Source organism: Andrographis paniculata, unplaced genomic scaffold (genome assembly GCF_009805555.1).
Source record: "Andrographis paniculata isolate CXL003 unplaced genomic scaffold, ASM980555v1 Contig65END, whole genome shotgun sequence".
Lineage (NCBI taxonomy): Eukaryota > Viridiplantae > Streptophyta > Magnoliopsida > Lamiales > Acanthaceae > Andrographis > Andrographis paniculata.
Genome location: NW_026137601.1, coordinates 4,541,964 through 4,556,752, shown reverse-complemented (window position 1 = coordinate 4,556,752; position 14,789 = coordinate 4,541,964). Strand labels below are relative to the sequence as shown.

General features: G+C 35.2%; 1 protein-coding gene across 1 annotated transcript; it reads right to left on the bottom strand.

The window, feature by feature from the left end:
* Positions 1–9,093: 9,093 nt before the first annotated feature.
* On the bottom strand, positions 9,094–11,377 carry LOC127262578 (cytochrome P450 86A8-like). Its single transcript, XM_051291325.1, has one exon. The coding sequence runs from the start codon at positions 11,102–11,104 to the stop codon at positions 9,500–9,502; it is 1,605 nt and encodes a 534-aa protein (XP_051147282.1). The 5' UTR covers positions 11,105–11,377; the 3' UTR covers positions 9,094–9,499.
* Positions 11,378–14,789: the final 3,412 nt, after the last annotated feature.

Here is a 14,789-nt window from a genome sequence, read left to right as displayed (position 1 = left end):
CATTTTCAGGCTTTCAGATTTGTGCATTATGTTCTTTCGATGATCCTTCAGACACAATAGGTGCATCATTCATTAGCTAGTCCGCCAAATTCGGTATGGTAAGATAAAAAAAAAAAAAAAAAACATCTTTTGCTGCCACGTTTTAAAGTTTTACCCATTGAATCTTTTTAATTTCTTAGCCGACGCAATAATAGGTTACTTAAAAGTGGCAGCAAGAAGATACATGAAGTGGTCTGTTACAGCAACAAGCTATAAACTCTCCAAGTCGTTTAGCCGTTGTCTGGATGATGCAATGAGACCTTGCGTATTCCCTTAGCCATATGCTACGGATGAGGTAGAACAACAACAAGTTGTCTCACATGGGCATCAACAAGATCCTATTTTTTAATCTAGCAACAGACTGGTTGAAGATCACAGCAACAGGCTGCGCCTTCTCCATCGCAGCCTTGACCTTTTCGTATGCTGCTTTTGTAGCCTTTTCCACAACAGCCTTCCTAGCCGCCTTACACCTCTCGCTCCTGGTAGTAGTGAGTTCAGCAACATCACCAATAGTGCAGGGTGGTTGAGATCGGGGTACAAAAATAACCAGAGTGTGAGACTCGTTGGAGTTTATCTCCTCATTCTTCTCCATGTCCCTACCGATTTGAACATCGTCGTTAAGATTTCTATCGCTTCCATCGTGCATGACTTCAATCATTAGTTCATTTTCAAACACGATATAGGCACTCACGATTTGATCATTTGATCATAAATAGGAATGATAATGAGTCCAGGTAGACCCGAGACCTAACACGAACCCAACCCATTTATTTGGGGTCGGATCCGGGTCCGGAATGGGTCTCAGGTTCAAGGGTGGACCCTACCCGGACCCAGACCCGATTAATATATTGCTAGTATATTAATTATATATATGAAAAAAAAATAATTTTTAATAATATAATTATATTAAAAATATGTTTTTAGCTTAATTAATTAATTAATTATTTTATTATAATATTTTTTAATAAAATATATAAATTTTAGTATATGTCGGGTTTAATTTTAAGTTTAATTTTGAAAGATTTTTTTGTGTCTGTCGGATCCATTGGATCTTGTCAGATATTGTTAGGGTCGGATTCGGGAATGGTCGGATCCCGGAATAATCGGGTCAAATTCAAATCTCGGATCCAACCATGTGTATTCGGATTGAATCTCGGGTCCGGCTAGACCCAACCTATTGGCATTCCTAATCATGAATCTAGGGAAGTTCGTCAACAATCTCGATTATCACAACAAAAATGAACATGCTTCAAGATTGTTAATAATATAATACTTGAAAATCGAGGCGAGAGAAAATCCAAATCGAAAATCGAATTAAAAATTTAAGATGAGAAAACATATCTGAGCTTCACATTGTACACGATATCCTTAAAGCAATTTCGGACCGTCACCAATTGCTTTCCAGGCTAGAGTGAATCAGATTGGGATCAAAAATTCCACCACGAACCGAACCAAGAAAATATAAGAAGTTTTTGGACGATCTGACAAAAAAGAACTTTTTAGAGAGATTTATTTTTTCGGTGTGCATAAGGTATAATTATAATATTTTTAAGAAAACAAACAAAAAAAAAAGTGAGTAATCATTGGGTGTTCTATTTTTAAGTTAGAAAGAAAGAAATTTTAATTATCCCAATAATTATCACATATAATCCGTAACATACTCATTTTGAATTTTCACGTTGCAATAGTATTGATGCAACTGATCCTGATTATTTAATGATTTTGATTTAATTATTCAAACATCTATAAATTGAAATAATAAAAATATTAAATTAAATTTATTATTATTGGGCTTGACCTACGTAGGCTACGGGCCCAAATTCAAGCATGTTCAAGCTCTAAAACTATTTGTTTTTCGCTTTCGTCTTTTAAATACCCATATTTTTCTTTAAGTTGTACTTGCAGATTCTTTAAAATGCACAGATCATTTGGGGTTAAATTGCATGATCGATTGTAAGGCATCATCTCGTCTTTTAAAGCTTTGATTTGTGCTCTATGATTTGAATTTGGTTGCCGAAATCAGAAACTACATGGTTGTTTATCTAACTCCCACACCACCAGGCTATCCTTTACTGGATATATATATATCTTGTGTATTGTTTTAGTTGTGCGTGGATATTGTAATCCAAAAATTATTGAAGTTAGTGAATGTATGGATGAAATACGGTCCTATAATTTTATTATTTCATTGAAAAGATTTTCATATAAAATCTCGTAGCTATTTATTTTTGTTGCTTTGAATGTTATTGTGCTACTTGTTTGTCTTCATCACTAGTTCACACGAGGACGGAATATGAAGTCATGCACTTTCTTTCCCAACATGTATTTTATAGTAAAAAAAATATATTTAATGTATTATTTTTTTAAAAAAATAATAATTATTTAATAGTAGCAAAAATTTCAAAAGAAAGATATTTACATTAAAAGAGAGCCTAAATTCCGAAGCCACGCTTTTAGATAGTAAATAACATAACATATTGGTGCAAAAATAATACTCCCTCCATCTCAAGTATTCTATCCGTGCTACTGTAGACACATAATTTATGAAGGATATGATTAGTAAATAATTAAGAATATATTAGTAAATTTAGTTACAATATAATACAAATAATTATAAATTAAAGTTAATATAACTAATTAGTCTAATACAAATTTAAAAATATATAAATTATAAAATATAAAATATAATTAAAATGTATAATAATTTTCTAAAAAAGGAAAGTAACCTAATATGTAGGACAGACGAAAATAAAAATTGTGATATTATATATAGAACGGAGGGAGTATACTGCAAAATGAGGGATGAAAACATAAAAATCATAGTTGGAATATTAAAATTTTGGTTTAAAATAGTTGTTTTGATGTGATATAAATATGTATTGATGTGATATTTTGAATGTAAAATAAGTGTTATGAGAAAACGAGAAAGAAAGCAAATAAAGAACACAGAGGTTTTACGTGGTTCGGTGACGGTGTGTCAACCTACGTCCACGGGCAGGAACCGGAGAGATTTTATTATACTGATTCAGAGATTTACAATGTGTCATCCGACTAAGAACCATAGTTGTCTATTTATAAGCACCCCAAAACACCCTAAACCGTAAGCCTATTTGTTATCGATTAGGATAAGCCCAAAAGGAACTCTGCCAATTGAAACAGCCCTTTCGCTTTGGTTTAGGGTCGGGTAGACCGCTAAATCCAAGTCACGTTTCAACAATCTCCACCTTGACTTGGAGTTTCTCCAACCGCCAAAGGTTCGTCAGTATCTCTCAATCGTCTCCTTCCTGCCAGATGCCCCGAGAGGGCTTTACCTCCTACAAATATTCACCAAGTTCAAGCAGTGCTCAAACTTCTCCGTCGGTAGCGCCTTTGTCAACATATCAGCTGGATTGTGCTCTGTAGCTATTTTCTGAATAGAAAACTTGTCTTCCTCCAGAACATCACGGATAAAATTCAACCTTACATCAATATGTTTGGTTCTCTCATGATACACTGGATTTTTAGCCAAACTCAAAGCACTTTGACTATCACAGAATAACACCGGTTTCTCCACCTTCAGACCCAAACTCTGCACCAGACCATGTAACCAGATACCCTCCTTAATACCTTCAGTCATTGACATGTATTCCGCCTCAGTCGTCGACAATGCAACCGTAGGTTGTAAAGTAGACTTCCAACTGACTGCACATCCAAACAAAGTGAAGATAAAACAAGTTAGTGATCTTCGTTTCACCAAGTCACCCCCGTAATCAAAGTCTGCATAGCCAACAAGACCATCACCATGGCCTTTATCATCATATACCAGACAAATATCAGACGCTCCTTTCAAATATCGCAAGATCCACTTTACAGCTCCCCAGTGAGCTTTACCCGGATTAGCCATAAACCTGCTCACCACACTAACCGCATAAGCGAGATCCGGTCTCGTACATACCATCGCATACATAAGACTTCCAACTGCACTTGAATATGTAACCGTCTTCATATAACTAACATCTTCATCTGTAGCCGGTATAGTGCTTCGATCAAGTTTAAAGTGTGCCGCCAAAGGGGTACTTACCGGTTTGGACTGATCAACAGAGAATGCCTGCAAAACTTTCTCAATATACTTTTCTTGAGAAACCCATAACCGTCTTGCTTCTCTATCACGCCAGATCTCCATACCAAGTATTTTCTTTGCCGCACCCAAATCCTTCATCTCAAACTCACCCTTTAGTAGAGCCTTCAAGTCATTAATTACAGCCATATTTTTAGCTGCAATTAACATATCATCCACATACAACAGCAGATACACAAAGGAATCAGTAGAAACTTTCTTCGAGTAAACACAGTTATCAAACTGATTACGAGTATAACCAATAGACACCATGAATGAGTCAAATCTCTTGTACCATTGCCTCGGAGACTGCTTCAAGCCATACAGAGATTTCTTTAACAAGCATACCTGGTCCCCTTTAGAACTGTAGAACCCCTCCGGTTGAGACATGTAAATCTGTTCTTCTAGATTACCATGAAGGAATGCTGTTTTTACATCAAGCTGCTCCAGCTCCAGATCAAAAGCACCCACCATTGCCAAAAGAACCCGAATGGTTTTGTGTTTCACCACAGGAGAAAAGACTTCATGGTAATCGATTCCTTCCTTCTGTGAAAACCCTTTTGCCACCAGTCTCGCCTTGAACCTAGCAGGTTCAACACCAGGAATTCCCTCCTTTCTTTTAAAGACCCACTTGCATCCCACTGGCTTCACCCCTTTTGGTAGTGCAACAAGATCCCAAGTCTTGTTCTTTTCAAGAGACTGCATCTCTTCATTCATTGCCATAATCCAGGTTTCTGCATCTTTACTCGCCACAACTTCTTTATATGTCTTTGGCTCATCAGAGCCAAGATCATCACCAACCGCTAGTGCATAAGCAACAGAATCCGTGTCACACGTATTGACACATCCTGCAAACCTAGCTGGTTTCTGAATATTTCTCTTTCCCTTTCTTGCTGCTATGGAATCTTCAACCCCAGTACCAGCGTCATCAGCTTCTTCCCCTCAACCAGTTTCCCTTGAGGTTTTGACTGATCTGGTTGATCGGATTGATCAATAGTATTATCCTGCTGCTTTTCCTCTAACACAACTCTGTCAGGAGTCTCAAACTCCACCCTCTGGTTAGCACCACAATCTTTTGTACCTGCAATACTTTCACAAACTCTACTCTGATCAAGCATAGCAGATTCATCAAAGGTTACATCTCTGCTAATAAGAAATTTACCAGGATTTTTACCTTCTGTACACCACAGTCGATAACCTTTTACTCCTGTTGCATACCCTAGAAATATGCATTTTACCGCCCTCGGCTCCAGCTTACCATCATTCACATGAGCGTATGCAGGGCATCCAAATATTCTTAGATTAGAGTAATCAGAGGGTTTACCGGACCATACCTCTTGAGGAGTCTTTAAGTCAATTGCAGTTGATGGAGATCTATTAACCAGATAGCTAGCAGTGTTTACTGCTTCAGCCCAGAATTGCTTAGACAAGCCAGCAAATATACGCATACACCTAGCACGCGCCATGAGGGTTTGGTTCATTCGCTCTGCAACTCCATTTTGTTGTGGTGTGTGTCGTACAGTGCGGTGCCTCACTATACCTTCTTTCTTGCAGAAATCATCAAATGGAGCGTTGCAGAACTCCAACCCATTATCAGTTCTTAGAGTCTTGACCTGTTTACCCGTCCGTTTTTCAACCATGGTCTTCCACTCCTTGAACTTCCCAAACACCTCATCTTTAGTCTTTAGAAAGTACAACCAGACCTTTCTCGAATAATCATCTATAAAAGTGACAAAGTAAGAACACCCGCCCTGCGATTTCACCGGAGAGGGACCCCATACATCTGAATGAACATACTCCAGAATTTCTTTTGAAGTGTGATGACCGGTACTAAACCTCACCCTGCGTTGCTTCCCTTTTACACAAGCCTCACAGAATTGAATTTTACCTATCACATCCCCACCAAATAAACCCTGCTTGCTCAACACAGACAACCCTAGCTCACTCATGTGACCTAATCGCCGGTGCCACAAATTTGTCCTGTCATCGTGTTTATCCAAGGACTGAGATACCGCCGCCGTTCCCATCACTGAACTGCCCTGTAGAAAATAAATTCCATGCTGCAGTTTTCCCTTCATCATTACCAGCGCACCTTTCAGGACTTTCACCCACTCACCTTCACCATGATATTTTAAACCATTCTTGGCTAAGGTCCCAAGAGAAATCAAATTCTTTCTGAGTTCAGGAACATACCAACAGTCAAATTTCCTGACAGTACCGTCATGCAATTTTATCTGCACTACCCCGCTCCCTTTTATGGCTAGAACCCCATCATCACCTAACTTCACCGTTCCATTCCACTCCTTAAAAGAAGTGAGTAGATCACGAGAGAACGTCATATGGTGAGAAGCACCGGTATCCATAATCCAGGAATCAGCAGTACTAGCACTACACGCTGTCAGAACTTCACCAAAGTCCCCATCATCAGAACTGTCTTGTACATCAACATCACTGCTGCCACTGTTACGTGGTTCGGTGACGGTGTGTCAACCTACGTCCACGGGCAGGAACCGGAGAGATTTTATTATACTGATTCAGAGATTTACAATGTGTCATCTGACTAAGAACCATAGTTGTCTATTTATAAGCACCCCAAAACACCCTAAACCGTAAGCCTATTTGTTATCGATTAGGATAAGCCCAAAAGGAACTCTGCCAATTAAAACAGCCCTTTCGCTTTGGTTTAGGGTCGGGTAGACCGCTAAATCCAAGTCACGTTTCAACAATAAGATTAGTATAATAAAATAAATAAAAATTAAATATTTGATATGATGTTTTTGAAAAAAAAATAAAAATAAAATAGTAAAATCAGTAGCAAAATTTTACAAATAAACAAAGCATGTTATTTCAAATATTTTACCAAGGCCATCTCCAATATGCTTTCTATTTATACAGCTCTAACTCTAAAAATGAAGTTGCTATAATATTTTTATTTCAATTCAAAACTCTATTTTTAACTTCAAAGAAAGAATTTCTCCAAATATTTTATTTTATATATTATTTTAAATAATTTTTTTATATTTACAATTCACACCCAATATTTATTATTATTTACATAATTTTTTATTATTACTTAATAATATTTATAATATAAATAAATAATTTTTTATTTTCAAAGAAAATAATTTTTACGAGTTAAATAAATATTATATTACATTCGTTCCGCTTTAAGGATCTCATCTACTTTTTACATGTCGATTTTTTAATATTAATTATTATATCAAAGCGTAGTACAAATTAAGAAAAAATTATAAAAATATTTTCATTAGTGTCTTATAATACTAATAGAATATTTGTAAAAAAAATTATATAAATATAAAAATATTTTTAATGTTAAATACAATGGCGCAAAAAGTAAATATGTAACCCTTATAGGCGAACGGAGGGAGTATTAAATACAAAAAATTACAAAATATTAATTTAAAATAAATATTACATTAAATACGAATATTACAAGTTAATTTATATGTTTTTATTCATTTACAAATATAAAATATTATTATGTGATAAATACTTAGACAAAATTCATAATTTTTTTTATCGAAAATTACTTCGAATGTTTACAAATATTCTAATTATTTATTGTAAAATTTAAGTATATTTAAAACATAATTATTATAATAAATTTAAATCACTAACTAAATAATAAAAACAACAAATAGATATAATTAAAATATAAAATATTGCATATTGATCCGTGTATAATTAAATCAAGACCAATATGTAATTTTTAAAAATTAAAAAGAAAAATTTAAAGAAAAAAAGATCAAAAACCATAAAATGGTATAGTGTTGCAATATAGCAAACACCATAAATGGTGTCAAGAATGGCGATGGGTTGGAGGGCTACATATCCATTTTATGCGGTTGTGACAACGCGTTGTAGATGCCCTAATCTTTTTCTCATAATTAAAGATATATATGTATATATATATTTTTATCGTAATTAAAAATAATAATATTTTATTAATTATATAAATATAAAATATTTTGATATTTTTGTACGTTTTACTTTTTATATAAATTCATTCTATGTGTAATAATATATTTTAATTTATATAAAAATTAAAATATGTTAATATTAATGTTCGATGACTTTTATTACTCACTTCGTTTCAATACAATAGTCTTGTTTACTATTTTTGTTCGTCTAAAAACAATAGTCTTATTTCCATAAATAACCATATCACTGAATAACTACCCTTACTCTTTCGTTATTATTACACAATTGCTACTACCTTTTTACACTAATACACTCACAATGGCAAAAATATTTTTTATCTATATTTTTTATTTACTGTCAATACCCAACACAACCAAAACTATAGTTTCAGATCGAGGGAGTATAATATAAAAAATATTTTAAACGATATAAACAAAAATGTTAAAAAAATACATTTGGTTGGGATGACGGTAGTATCATTTACTATAATTTAAGACATTGCAAAATTTTGGGGGTTTGTTGGGTTGTGAAATTTGTTTTATTAACACAATTTTTTCTCTTACATTTTAAAAATAATTTATAAAAAATCTACAACAAAGTTATATAGTTTAAGAAATCATCAAAATTATATAATTAAAAAAACAGTAAAAAACACAAAACAAGCAAAAGAAAATAAACGAAATTAGTACTCCCTCCGTCCCAAACATCTTGCAACATTTTCTTTTAGGTATGTCTCAAACATCCTGTAACATTTCCAAAATAAGAAATAATTAATTATACTTAATCTCTATCCCACACTTTATTCCCTTACGTCATTCAAATAAAAAATAAAATATATATTTCTCTCTCCATTACATCACCTAATTTCTAAATTATCCTACTTAATACTATCCGCCTAAAAAATCGTGCCAAAAGCAAATATTGCACCTTATTTGGGACGAAAGGAGTATTATATAATTCCATTGGATGTACCATACGTGCTTAAAGAAGCATATTTGATATTAATAAATACTCCATAAACAATAAATTATCTCCCAAAATAGATAAAGTAAAATTATAAGAAAAATACAAAGAATCAATACAATACCAACACCCCAAACTATAGAAAAATAATTTATAATTTATAAAAAAAACAAAAAGGGGGAAAGAAAAAAAAAGGGGGACATTAAACTTAGTACCCCTCGTCCCCAACCAAACCATTCAATATTTCACCCTCCCCGCATTGAATGCTTGTACCTTCTAACATGTGTATGTTAGTGCCTTTATGACCATTCTGCCCCAAATTACGCATCCCACGTGACCTTTGCCCCCACCATTTTGCCAGCTGTCAGAAATCCAACCGTCCACTGACTTGTCCTATAAAGACTACACATACCCCCGTCTTTAATTCGCCTCGCCTCTTCAACAACCCTAACCACCGCCTTAAACCACCGCCGGCGCCGCCGTGCCGGAAATTCTTGGATCGTTCTTCATGGATTCCACGGCGGCGCTCAGATCTCTGGGACGGACATTCACTTTGAGCCCGTACTTCATGAACAATGTGAGGGACATCTTCTGCTCCACCTTGTGGCCCTCCGCCACCGTCAGGCGGTGGCGGAGCAGCACCGCCGCCGCTATCGACTTCATCTGGAGGTACGCCAGGTCCTTTCCCAGGCATATTCTCGGACCGGCGTTGAACGCCACGAACCTGTAAGAATCGTGCATCACGAACTTGTCGCCGCCGTTGGACAGCCACCGCTCCGGCCGGAATTCATGGCAGTCGTCTCCCCACGCCGATTTCATCCTCCCCGCCGAGTAAATCGAGTAGGTCACCGACGACCCCGCCGGCACGAAGGTTCCGTCGGGAAGCACGTCGTCGGCGACGACGTGCTTCGAATCCTGCGGCACGGAGGGGTACAGCCGGAGAGTTTCCGACAGGGCAGCTTTCAGGTAAATCAAACGGTCCAGCTCGTCGAACGCGAGCGGCTCGTTAATCCAAGCGTCCAGATTTGCGCCACGTGTCTCGATCAGGACCGTCGACAGCTCGTTCATAATTGCCCTCTCCACCCTCGGATTTTGCATGAGCAGCCAGAAGAACCAGCTGAGCGCGACGGATGACGTGTCACGGCCAGCGAGGATGAAATTCAGCGCCACGTGTTGCAGAAACTTGTCGGAATACGAAGATTCCTTCTTCTTCATAAATCTGGAAAGCAAATCATCGTGCGGGTTCGTGTCCTTCTGCTGACACGTCAGCTCGAGCTTACGGGCGGTGATCACACTGGATAAATACTCATCCACGTGGACCAGGCTCCGGCTCAAGCTGACTTCCATCCCGAGCCGAAGCCACTTCTTCAACTTCCATATAACCTCAGGGAATATGAACCTCTGCAGCGAGGCTTCGGTGGCTCGGTCGAACGCAGCCGCGAAGCCATTCTCGGGCAGGCCCGGCGCCAGCGTCTGCGGGTCCTTCCCAAAAGCCAAGCCGCAGATATTATCAAAGGTGAGGCGAAGCAAGAGATCCTGCAAGTCGACCGGCTTGGCTTCGGCTTGAGCCGACTCCAAAATGGGGCAAAACCTGTCCTTTATAGCGCGATTGACCCATCGAGCCATGGCTTGGCGCAGCGTCCGAGTTGTGAACTCGAGCGCCGCCGTCTTCCTCTGGAACAGCCACGTGTCCCCGTCGGAGTTGAAAATCCCCTGCCCGAGTAAATCGTGGAACACCGCCTGCCAGGTCGGGCCCTTAGGGTAATTATCGAATCGGGCTTTGAGTATATGCTCCAAATTCTTGGGGTCGCACGTGACGGTCACGAGGCCCTGTTTCCGTGCGAGGAAGGGCACGGCGCAAATGCAGGTCTGGTAAGTGCCGCCGCAGGCACGGAGGTTGTCGGCGATCCAGTCGTGCATACGGTCGGCGTTCTCAATGAGGCCGGGGAGGCTGCCCAGTAAGGGCCAGACACGTGGCCCCTTGAGCGACTTGGAAATGAAGGTGAACCACAGCAGATAACACGTAACCCCACTGAACAATAGCAACGCTACACACATATCCATCACTACAATGCCCGGCCGGCTGCCCCTGCCCCTGCCCCTGCCCCTGCCCTAAATTAGAAAAAAGAAAGCTCCAAACTTTAATTTTACTATACTACTTTATATTGCATCAACACAACACCCTTTCTCTTTCTCTCTCTCTCTCTCTCTATATATATATATATTATGTGTATGTATCTGTCTGTGCAGAATGGAGATGGAAGAAAGGACTGAAATGGCGATGATTTATAGCTAGAGAGAGAGAGAGAGAGATAGAAGAAAAAGCAAGCCAGGCTGTGCCTTTAATACAGAGAGAGAGAGAGAGAGACGACCATAATCACAAATTGTGTCAATATAAAGAATCACCATAAATGCATAGCAGAGGCAGTTGAAGAAGATAAAAAAACAATTCAATCTCCAATAAATAGAAAATCAAAAAAAAAAAAAAAAGAGAGAGTTACAGAGGGCAAAGGGAAAGAGTTTTGGTGCAAAAGGTCCTCCAACTAATTGAAAAAAGAGACCGAAAGCATTGAATTATCACAGCTATAAATGACAAGGCAGAAATAAATGGGATTAGTTGAGAAACCATGGGTAGACTAGTAGTACTACTACTACTTAGGGGTGGAAATAGGCCAGGCCAGGCCAGGCTTTGGTTAAATAGGCTTGGCCTGTCTTAAAAAGATATGGCCTGAGCCTGGCCTACCAGCCTGAAAAAAAAATATTTTTAAAGCCTGAGCCTGGCCTTTTTAAAAGCCTGGCCTAGCCTACGAGCCTGTTTAAAAGGCTACATAATAATTTATTATTATTATTATTTTTTTTTTTTTTGTAAATTTCGTACTATAAATAAAAAATAAAACAGATACAATTATTTATATTATATATAAAAAAATAAAAAATTCTGTTTTTTAATGACAAAAATAATCATTTTTATTGCCATATAAAAATACAATATATTATACTAATAATTTGCAAAAAAACGTATATTACAATTCATTCAAATATATATATAATTATTGAGAATAAGTCTTGCAAACTCCAGACAAAAGCTGATAGAAATTACTGCATAATGACATTAAAAAAAAAAACAGTTTACATCTATCTATTGTCATTATTATATATAAAACTATTCTTATTTTATAATAATAAAAAATAATTTTATATAATAATAATATTATTATTAAACAGGCCGGCCTGTTTAGTAAATAGGCTTTTTCATAAGCCTAAGCCTATTCTGTATATATAAACAGGCTTTAACAAAAATCTGAACCTGGCCTTTCTAATAAATAGAACAGGCCAGGCCAGGCTTGATGTAGGCCAGGTCATAGGCCCCTGACAGGCCGCCTGGCCTATTTCCACCCCTACTACTACTACTACTCTATTGCATTTGCAAGCTTCAATATATATCAAAATATATACATATATATATTTTAATTTCTTTGGGATTGTGGAGATAATATACATATATGAATCTTGAATTTGTAAAAATAAATGAAATGAAAGATGGGGTTGGATCTTTGTGGGTTGTGACTGGTTCACAGTTTGGTGAACAACAACCCACCAACTATTTACACCACGGTGCTTAAATTGCGTGACTCAATTAAAATTTTCAAATTTCAGGCATAAGGCAAGGCAATACTTCTAAGAAATTCCATCTTTTTATCAATCTTAATTTCAAATATAAAAAGATAAATATATATATATAAATATTTTCCTTTTTTTTTTTTTCATTCAAAGTTTCAAACCTTGGGGCTTTGTGATTGACCGTCGTCGTCGTCTTCAATTCAATGCAGGACAGGGCAGGGCAGTGCAGAAAATAAGGTTGCAAAAGTCAACGGCTTTCAGCCATGAATTTTTACTACTGCCAAGAAAAGAAAGACACAAGTCAACCTGTATTTTTTTTTTAAAAAGAAAAAATTAAATTAAATTAAAAGAAAGAACGAAAGAAGTGTGAGGTGAGGTGATTTTTGGAATTTGAGCCCTTTAAGTGCCAATCCTTTATTTTGCATGAAAAATCAGAGTTGGGTACGTGATAACTACCGTTCATGTTCGCTCATCCAAGTTGGTTATGTTGTTTTGTTAATTTTATTATAGTTTTTATTATTGAGATATTTTATTTTTTTTATAAAAAAATATCATATCAGATTATTTTTTATTTTTTATTTTATATTACAAATTTATTTTAAATCTTCGTTTATACCCTATAAAATAATTATTCAAATTCAATTTTTTACTATTAATAAATCAAAACCTAAAAACTAAAATCCACACACAAACAAACCATTCATGTTTTTTAATTTTAAGTTTTCATTGTATTTGATTTTTTTCTTTTTATAAAAATATATATTGTGTTTGTGGTGTTTTGATTAAGTTTTAATAATTCTAAATTTTTATTTTAACAAAAATCATATCAAATATATTATTTATTTATTATATTGTACTCCCTCCGACCCATAACTAGATATCTATTTGCTTTTTGCACAAACTTTTAGAAATATTAGTATTATATTGGGATGTAGTAAAAATAAAATGGAAACGACTTAAATAACCTTATTAGTATGTGTGATATAAATGTAACGACATTTGTGTAATATATTGTAAATTGTAAGGGTATTTGTAATGTTAGGTAGATAGTACAATTACTAAAAAAAGAAATAGATATTTTGTTATGAGACGGACTAAAATAGAAAAATAGATACTTTATTATGGGATGGAGGAAGTATTAAAATTTAATTTTACATTAAAAATATTATATCGATACGTAATGTGCGGTTGCTTAGTGTTTTTTTTAACTATTTTTTTATGTGATGTATAAAAACGCGTGTCAATGATAGGAAAAAAAGTACTCCCTCCGTCTCCACTTAGTTTGTCCACTATTTTTATTCTATCAATTCGCATAATTTATCTTCTTTTTTTTCGGAAATATAATTATACATTTTAATCATATTTTAAAATTCATAATTTATAATTTTTATTTAATTTTAATTAAACTATTTAGTCATCTTAATCTTAATTTATAATTATTTTTATTAAATCATAATTGTTTTAACTAATACACCTTTTAATTATTTATTAATTATACAATCTCTAAAACTCCGTGCCTAATCTAAACGAGACAATTTAGTTGAGACGGAGAGAGTAATATTTTAGATTGAATACTTACTTTTTATAAGAAAATAGAATATACTATTCTCTCCGTTCCTTAATAAACTATCAATTTTTCTCTTTTGGCCCGTCCCATAACAAATCTACCTAATATTACAAATACGCTTACAACTTATATTACACAAATGTCATTACATTTATATCACACAATTCTAATAAGGTTATTTTAGTCACTTCTACTTTATTCCTATTATATATTAATATAATACTAATATACATAAAACTAGGTGCAAAAAGTAAATGAATATTTACTTATGGGACTGAGGGAGTATACTTTTTCAGTCCCATAAAAAAATATAATTTTTTATTTTTTTTGGTTCCAAAACAAATGTACAATTTTTTAATTTATTAATTGGACTATCTACCTACCATAATAAATACTTTTATAATTCATAATATATTAAACAAATGTCATTACTTTTATATTACATCGTACTAATAAGAGCACTTTTGTCATTCTTTTTTTTTTTTTTTAATTACATACCAATATAATACTAATATTAAAAAATCTACGTAGAAAAAATAAATAATGTTCTTGTTACGGGAC

Coding starts and splice junctions, on each gene's coding strand:
- LOC127262578 (XM_051291325.1), bottom strand. CDS start 11,104: ATGGATATGTGTGTAGCGTTGCTATTGTTCAGTGGGGTTACGTGTTAT.